We start from the raw sequence: 9,481 nt of genomic DNA, 5'->3' as shown, positions 1-9,481 counted from the left end.
GTTAGTAATTTTGGCATTTCTGCTATGCATCTGTCTATTTACCTCATTGTGTTTTTGCTTTGAATAAGAGTTTTATTCTCTTTAGATTTGTCATCATGGGCGATCTATGAGATAAAAGTTAGTTAGGTATGAGGGATTATCTCCCACGGCCTTGATAGTTCGGTGTGAGAGGTTATCTCTCACTGCCGTTTAAATAAATTTTTCTATAATATTTGGCTACCTTGTCTTAGATTTAGTCTGCTTAGAACAAATATGTTCTTTAACTATTTTTGTACATGAGTCAGCAGAAGATGAAAGTCATAGATAACATTTTATTGTAAGAATTTTATTTATATCTATGACTATTGATGATTTTGCAGAGTTTTATGGTTTATAATGTAAGAACTTTATGCTTGTAATCTTTGATCAATAAAATATTTAAACATTTCTTAAAAAAAAAAATAGAAAAAAAGTATCCACAAGGAAAATGGCCATTGATGGTACTCCCTTAAAGGAAAGGGAGTTATGAGTCTTAAATGTCTTATCATTTTGAACTCCGTCGTTAAGGGAGAAAGCTCTTGGAGTTGCCATCAAAACGAAAATAAAATTACAGGGATGCACCACATTCCATATGAGCTTCCTTGACCTTGTATACATGTTTAATTAATCTTGCTTGCCAACTAAGTACGGAAACCTCTATAAGAGCATTCCTAGTGAGTTATTCATTTCAAAGTTTTCATTAAAATTTGGTGAAAAACTCCAAAAAAATTGACTCTAACAAACTCTCTATAATTTCTCTATTTTGACTTTTGTCAGAATTTCATTCCAAATTTGACTCACAAATTTCACGAGCCATTGAATATTTAATCATTTCTCTCTCATTTCACTTAACTTTTTCACTTTCTCTCTCTCCTCATTTGTTAGGAATGGTTGCTTAAAAACCAATTAAAAATTAATATCTAGTTGAAATAAATAAATATTTGGACAGTTTGATATAAAAAGTTTGTTAAAAGTAGTAGCTAGAATAACAAAAATAGACTTTTTAGGTAAAATTTAGAGAAAACTTAGAGAGCTCATTACAAATGCTCTAAAATAAGAAACGGTCTACGTCACCCATACATAAGCTCTTTCACATTTGTTTCATTCATTCTGTTCATACACACTATCAAATTCACTCTCACTAACTTAAGCATCAAAGGTAGTCCTATCATCAGCTCATGCGAGCGCCACTCTAGCCCTCGGCCTCTTTTATAGGTCTCCTACAGAATATGCTCAATGTACGTGGTTACTCTGGCAATACTTTTATGTTTTCAAACAAAAAAAAAATATTGACAAACAAACCTAAAAACATAGTAATCTCCTCAAAATATAAAAGCAATATTCATTTTGAATCTTGATGTTATATTAAAATATTTTTTTAAACCATATATATATTCTCCAAGCCACATTAACCGACATATCCAAAATACGTACTCCATTTCTCAAAGGATTGATTTTTTCTTAATGCAATTGTAGCAACTTCCGTATAACATTTTACTTTCCCTAAATATATGAAAAATGTATAATATAAAATAATTATAAAAAGTTACATGTAGCAGCTTTCTTCAACATAGGGTATGCTACAGTATTACCAAATGTATTTGGTAGCACTTTAGCTTCTATATACCTTCATTATCAATTATTTCAACACAAAAAATAATAATAATAAAAAAAAAAAAAAAAAATTCTCTCATTTCTACTCCTTTTGAATTTTATGAGGAATTATGTTGAAATTTTGTAAAAAATGTGAGAGTAGGTAGAGAACTTGTATTATGTAAAGAAATAATATTTTAATGGGATATGAAGAAATAAAAGAAGTTATTGTAAAATGTATTTGCATAGAGAAGAAAAAAGTAATTATGTTTCTTAAAATTAAGAAAAATAAGAGCACTACTTCTCCTTATCATTTCCTATATCATTTAAATGTTCTTTAAATTAAATGTTAGGGGATAGAGAAAAAGATAATGTCATTTAAATATTATTTTAAATATATGGTAGAGGAAAAATAAAGATTTTTTATATTAAAATAATGTTAAGGAAATACAAAATGCTACCATAGATTAAGGGTAGTACTTTTGGTTCTCGTGGTTTAAAGAACACCAACGAAGAAAATGGATGGCTAAAATAAAAAAGACATAAAAAAATAATAATAATAATAGAAAAGAAAAGAAAAGAAAATGAAAATAATTTTTAATTATTTTAGCTGACAAAATTTAGTTATGCTTATAATAGTAAATTATTCAATAGAAAGCATCGATTTATTTATCTTATCAAAAAAAAAAAAAAAAAAGACCAGAAATATTTCTCGATCTTTGCCCAAGTCTCTTGTCCCTAATCTCAGGACCTTAAACCACGCTGTGGAACTGATAAACTTGATCCACGCGCTAGGCGCGTGCAACGATCCGTCAGGGAGACTCTTTCGTTATTTAACTTATTTAACAAACGGGACAATAAAAGAGACCGAAACATTACTCTGCCTTGTTCAAAACTTATCTCTCTCGCTCTGTCTCTCACACTCACAACCCAATGGACTCTCTAACTCTCTTCTGTACTGCGGCGCTAATCGCCGGCGGACTCTTTTGGTTCGTATGCATTCTGGGTCCCGCCGAACAGAAGGGCAAGCGAGCCGTCGATCTATCGGGCGGCTCAATCTCGGCCGAGAAAGTTCGAGACAATTACAATCAATACTGGTCCTTCTTTCGCCGCCCCAAAGAGATCGAAACCGCCGAGAAAGTGCCCGACTTCGTCGACACGTTCTACAATCTCGTCACCGACATATACGAGTGGGGTTGGGGCCAGTCCTTCCACTTTTCCCCTTCTATCCCCGGCAAGTCCAACCTTGACGCCACGCGCATCCACGAGGAGATGGCCGTGGATCTCATCGACGTCAAACCCGGTGACCGAATTCTGGATGTCGGATGCGGTGTCGGAGGGCCCATGCGCGCCATCGCCGCCCACTCGCGCGCCAAGGTCGTGGGCATCACGATCAACGAGTACCAAGTGAAGCGCGCGCGCCTGCACAACAAGAAGGCCGGCCTGGATTCGCTCTGCGAGGTCGTGTGCGGGAACTTCCTGGAGATGCCGTTCCCGGACAACAGCTTTGACGGCGCGTACTCGATCGAAGCGACTTGCCACGCGCCGAAGCTGGAGGAGGTGTACGCCGAGATCTTTAGGGTTTTGAAGCCCGGATCTCTGTACGTGTCATACGAGTGGGTGACGACGGACAAGTACGAGGGCAATAACTCCGAACACGTGGAGATCATCCAAGGGATCGAGAGAGGGGATGCTTTGCCTGGCCTTAGAAGCTACGTGGACATCGCCGAGGCGGCCAAGAAGGTTGGGTTCGAGGTGGTCAAGGAGCGAGATCTGGCTAGGCCACCGGCTCAGCCGTGGTGGGCGAGGTTGAAGATGGGGAGGATCGCCTACTGGCGGAACCACATTCTGGTGACTATCCTCTCCGCCTTGGGAATCGCGCCGAAAGGGACGGTCGATGTGCACGAGATGCTGTTCGTGACCGCTGACCATTTGACCAGAGGGGGTGAGACCGGAATTTTCACACCGATGCACATGATCCTCTGCAGAAAGCCCGAGTCTACCGAATCGTCTTAAGCCAACCAACAGTTGATGAGGTAACCACCTCAGGCCCCTGCGTTCCATGTGCCCAACCGCCTGTTACTTTTAGTTTTTGCTTAGGTTTTTGCCCCTTTTTTCTTTTTTTTTTTTCTTTCCCCTAATTTCAATTTACTATGATCTTTGTATTTTTGTTTCGGAATTTAAATTAAATCTCGTGGTTGGATCTTGCTTTCTAGTGTTCCCATTGTGTTGGTGAAGAGGTCGAGAATTTTGTGAATTTTGCTTTCGTTTGTTTGAAATTTAAGTTATATATTTTGGCGTCTTTGATTGTGACTACTGAAGAGCGAGAACCTTGTTGTAGCAGGGACTGCGTTTACCCTGAGGAAGATGGTGAAGGGGCATTAATAAAGAATTTCGGTTTCTCTTTTATTTTATTTTATTTTTTTGCTCTTTACCAATTTATAAATAAAAATAAAAAAAACACGGAAAAATTAGCACCAAACGTTTCAGATTCATGTTTCAACCGGCGTAGCGTGTGGCAAGGGAAGAAGTCAGTGTGCGCGAGAACAGGCGAAACTTCCTCTGAGTGTGTCGTGTGGGGTGGTGCACGAGGCGCACATGGATTGGTCGACATTTGCCAGTTGCTTAGGTAGCGAGCTTTGTTGTTAGAGTAAAAAACTTCTTGCACAGTGTGTAAACATTTTGTGACAATTTTTTTTTTTTTTTTTTGTAAAAAAAAAAAAGATTGCTGGACATACATTTCTCCATATAGTGCGGAAGAAGTATTACTTTTGTTGTTTTAGTTTGTGTATGAAGAAATTATATTTTATATCTTTTCTATATATTTTTTTACATCTTATTTTTAAATTTATAAGATTTATATTATAGAGTACACAAATTCAATAATAAATTTAAAATTAAATTGTATGTAAATGTAGAAAAAATTTATCGGAGATGTTAGCTTGTCATTTTCTTTGCTAATGTGTTGTCTATCCAACTTTTGTTTGGTTTGTCATCTTATGCTGGACTTTGGAAGTGGTTAGAAAGTAGAGGACATATGGACCACACCCGACTTTGGATCTATCAACGTTTGCCTCTTTGTCGTTTTATAGGATCTTTTTGGATGGATAAATATGTGGTGAGTAATGCTTAAACATTATACTGAGTGCTTTGTTTAAAAAAAATCTAAGTATAACTGTTATATATTATATAATCACTATTATATATAGAATTAATTGGCTGATTTAAATAGGGTAAAGTTGCTGTTGGTCTGGATCCAGGTCCTTTTTTTTTACAATATGGAGTATTAATTCTTTTTAATTTCGTTTTCTTTTGCCTTTTGAGTGCGCATGGTGCTGGACCTGTCACGATCCTGTTGTCACAAGTGGCGTGGCACTTATTTTGTATGTCCACGACAGTTGGCAAGATGCCTTCTCAACCAATAAATATAATCGGTAAAGCTGGCAACATTCATGCTTAGACATCCTAATTATTACCATTTGTTTTTTTTTAAAAAGAAAATCAGCCTTTTATAGAATTAACAATTTAAGCATAACGTTCTGTAAGGATAATACCAAAAATACAACGAAGAAATTTCTCTGTACGTGAAATATCCGTACGTTCTCCGCTAAGAAATAGTGCTTCCTTCGTCAGATTGTGGACAATCCCATTGTCAATTTGTTGGATATGACAGACATTCTACTAATCGAGACCACATGATAAACGGACACTTCTTAGGCATGTGGACTATTATATGCTAGTCTTCATTATATTTATTACATTGCCTTTTCGAATTTTGTTTATAACTGAGTCACTAAAATATGACAAGGATTGTTAAGTAACTTGAATTTTACGTAAATTTATAAGAAATTGTATTAAAAGTTATAGTACTTTTCAAATATTTTCTGAAAGTATGAGGTTAGGCTAATGGTAAAATCTTGAAAAACTTATCGGGAACATTAGTGAAATTATGTATGATACAATTTTTTATTTTTTTTTTACTACCAAATTGTCCAACAATTTTGGATCTTCGGATATGTTGCCATGATTAGTGGTAATGATTTATTTTAGCCAAAGCGTGTCTGTGCCACGTGTGGCTGGGTTGGGTACCAGTTGAAAAACTTTAAATTTGGTCTTTTATGATGATTCCACTATTAAGAACTGTTTGTCCGAAGAAGTTTTCTGAAATTTATGTTATATATATCCTTAGATTTTCTTTTTCCAAATTATAAGTATATTGGTAAGGTTTTAATTACCTTTTTTGAGATTGCCGTTACGACATGGGAGTAAAGTTTTTGATTCGTCATTTCTAGTTATTGAAGAAATGCACCCTTGAGTTTTTCAGAGGAATTAAATTTGTTTCAATTCAATTTATTAAATTAATATCTATCTTCGTGAACAATTTAAGAGATAAAGGTAGAGTTCTACAAGTAGGTGCACAACAAGTCGTCCTCCTTGGGAGTTTCCTCTACACCGCCACATGAAGCTTGGTGCAAGCCTCCTCTAGACAACGAGACTAAGCAGATGGGCATGGGAGTTGTTGTACGAAACAGTGAGGGGCAGGTGGTGGCTGCTTTGGCCATGGTTACCCCTTTTATCCAGGACCCAACCACTGTGGAGGCACTTGGGGCTTGACATGCAGCTGGTTTATGCATGGATGTGGGATTTTCACATGTAATCTTTGAAGGAGATTCTTCGGTGATAGTCTCTGCTGTTAGATATGATACCCCTTGTTGGAGTTGTTTTGGTCATGTCTTGGAAGACACTCGGGCAAGTCTGAGACAGCTTCCTCTTGTAGAAGTGAAACACGCTCGTAGAAGTGCAAATCAGGCTGTCCATGTGTTAGCCAAGTCGTCTTTAAGATTCATGTCAGAACAAATTTGGATTGAGGAAACCCCTTCACCATATATCATATCCAATTAGGAAATGCTAAAAAGACAACTTTAGCACAACTAGTGCACAACCCTAAGGCACAATGGGGTGAGACCCATGTGTAGGCCCCACCTCAATGTGCCTTGGGGTTGTGCACTAATTGTACTAAGGGTTGTGCATAAATTACAACTCTATCCAATCTGTTGTCCTTGCTGAGCAAGGTTCTCATTTATGATCAATAATATTGATTGAATATTTCTTTTCAAAAAAAAAAAAAAAAAAAAGGAGATGTAGGTTAGTATCCTCACACATTGGATAGTTCGGTGTAATGAGTTATTTCTCACAGCCAGTTTAAATAAATTTTTCTAGGATATTTAGCTATTATTGTCTTAGATTTAGTATGCTCGGAGCATATCTGCTATTTAACCATTTTTGTACATGGGTTAGCGGAAGATGAAAGTCATAAATAGTACTTTATTGTAAGAATTTTGTTTGTATATATAACGTTGTAATCTCATATATAGCATGTGCCTATGATTTTGCAGAGCTTTATACTTTGTGATGTAAGAGCTTTATATTTGTGATCTTTGATCAATGAAATACCCAAATCTTTCATTAAAAAATAAAAAATTAATCTATCTAAGAATGAACACATAAAGGGATTAGATCCCAGAATTTTTGTTTCACCCAATTTAAAAGAAAAAATTACCTTTTGGATAAAAGGTAGAATTGTTGCATTGTTCAGGTTGTTCTTGCAAACCCAACTGAGAAAAAGCATGGGCCTCAATGGGTTTCCTATAGTTGGAGGCTAATGGCTCGTTTTTGTCTTGCCTTATTGGGCTCTCTTGTAACCGACATTGGAACAAACTATGAACACGTAAATTAAAGGGCATTAATAGGGTATCTCATTAATATTGGGATCTAGATTTTTGGATTGCTAATAATTCGGTCAATAAATTTGACATATTTTAAGAGGTTGGTGAGTTGCCTAAGAACTATTTAAACATATGGGCCTTATAGAAGTTCTCTCGCGTACAATGTCTTAGCAAATGCGACTTATTCTAAGAAGTGGGGGTTGCCTAAGACATGTTTGGACATATTGGCCTTAAAAAAGATCTCTTACGTATAATATGTGAATTACTAGCCATTTAAACAGTAAAATTGTTAGGAATATCTGTCCATAAAGTTGTCGTACAGGCACAAATTCATACCAATAATGGAGTTCTGTCGGCCTTAAACCCAGATATCGAAGGCCTGCGTCTGAGCCCAACCAATGTTGGATTTTTTGAACATCATAATGGCCCCGACCGCCGACCTTAACATGATTTTTTTTGTTGATAAAAATATCGCAGAGGTGCCTGCCTAATCCACGTGGACGATATTCAACCACAACCCAACAGGTGGATATGATTTTTTTTTTTTTTTTTTTTGAGTTGGTGGATATCATCTTTGATCACTGCGATTTAATCCCAAATCCTCTCTCTACCTTTCACTGCATCTCCATCTGTGCAGACAAACCCACCTTCCCGAATCCCCTCCATTAATTTTCACTTGCTTTCTGTTCGATCTCTTCCTTCTATGGCCACAGTAACAATTTCCTTATCCAAATCACTCTCGTCTTTTGCCTCCATCCCTAAAATCAATTCTATTCCTCTTTGCTTCCGCCGTTCCTTTGTACCCTTCCGTCGCTCCTTTTTACCAACAAAACTTGAAACCAACCGAACTACTCGCTTCGTCACGAAGAGCACAGCCGCATCTGGGACGACCAAAAAAGTTAAAACTGATGACAGAGTGCAGAAAGTCCACAGCATAGAAGAATTCGATGAAGCCCTCCGGACGGCCAAAAGCAAGCTCGTAGTGGTAGAGTACGCTGCCAGCCACAGTCACCACAGCAGTAAAATCTATCCGTTCATGGTGGACCTCAGCCGCACTTGCAGCGATGTAGAGTTCATTCTGGTAATGGGTGACGAATCAGAAAAGACTAGGGAACTTTGCAAGCGGGAGAAAATCGACAAAGTCCCTCACTTTAGCTTTTACAAGAGCATGGAGAAAATTCATGAAGAGGAGGGGATTGGCCCAGACGTGCTTGTGGGAGATGTGTTATACTACGGAGATAACCATTCTTCCGTGGTACAGCTTCACAGTAGGGAGGACGTGGAGAAGCTGATTGAAGAGAATAAGGTTGATCATAAGCTGATTGTGCTTGATGTGGGGTTGAAGCATTGCGGGCCATGCGTTAAGGTTTATCCGACGGTGATTAAGCTGTCGAAGCAGATGGTGGACTCCGTGGTGTTTGCGCGCATGAACGGCGATGAGAACGATAGCTGCATGCAGTTCTTGAAGGACATGGACGTGGTGGAGGTGCCTACGTTTTTGTTCATCAGAGACGGTGACATTTGTGGAAGGTATGTGGGTTCCGGTAAGGGGGAGCTTATTGGTGAGATCCTTAGATACCAAGGAGTTCGTGTTACATACTAGTTAAACAAAATGAGCCAAAATGATCATGGTTTTACCATTTGTATGACCTAATTATACAAGAAATTGGGGATTTCTACAATTTGAATAATGACATTGAAAATTATCTTTGTATTTTGTGATTGTTTGGTAATGTATTTGTCATCGAAACAGAAACAAAAAATAATTTTGGGAAATTTCTATATTGATTTGGTTTCAGTGGCGGAGCCACTTATAGGCAGCGCTCAGGGCCATGTCCCTGCAATAGGGTTTTTTTTTTTTTTTTGAAAAAAAAAAAATAGTTCTTGGGAGTTCTTCCCATGCAAGAGTTAAGGCCCTATAGATTTTGTTACCCCTTCCAAATGACTCCACACAAAAGTTCTCCAAACTTTGTATTTTTCAATTTTTTATTGAAAAGTTCAGACCTTAAGTGAAAAAATAAAAATATCTTGAAAAAAAAGAGTCTACTTCTTCTTTTCCAATTAAATGATAAATCATAGATTTATTTTCTTTTCTTTTTTATTCTTTTATAGTCTTGTTTAAGTTTTTTTTAGATGATAATTCA

At 37.1% G+C, this 9,481-nt stretch overlaps 2 protein-coding genes across 2 annotated transcripts; both read left to right on the top strand.

Moving 5' to 3' along the window:
- Positions 1-2,472: 2,472 nt before the first annotated feature.
- Positions 2,473-3,826, top strand: LOC133870484 (24-methylenesterol C-methyltransferase 2). The gene has a single exon (XM_062307624.1). The coding sequence runs from the start codon at positions 2,545-2,547 to the stop codon at positions 3,625-3,627; it is 1,083 nt and encodes a 360-aa protein (XP_062163608.1). The 5' UTR covers positions 2,473-2,544; the 3' UTR covers positions 3,628-3,826.
- A 4,091-nt stretch (positions 3,827-7,917) lies between these two features.
- LOC133871210 (thioredoxin-like protein CDSP32, chloroplastic) lies at positions 7,918-9,054 on the top strand. The gene has a single exon (XM_062308605.1). It carries the CDS (start codon positions 8,041-8,043, stop codon positions 8,938-8,940), a length of 900 nt encoding a protein of 299 aa, XP_062164589.1. The 5' UTR covers positions 7,918-8,040; the 3' UTR covers positions 8,941-9,054.
- The last annotated feature ends 427 nt before the right edge of the window (positions 9,055-9,481 follow it).

The sequence above is a fragment of the Alnus glutinosa genome, chromosome 6 (assembly GCF_958979055.1).
Source record: "Alnus glutinosa chromosome 6, dhAlnGlut1.1, whole genome shotgun sequence".
In the NCBI taxonomy this organism is placed as follows: Eukaryota; Viridiplantae; Streptophyta; class Magnoliopsida; order Fagales; family Betulaceae; genus Alnus; species Alnus glutinosa.
The sequence above is the reverse complement of the archived record's forward strand: the minus strand, read 5'-3'. Positions and strand labels throughout refer to the sequence as shown.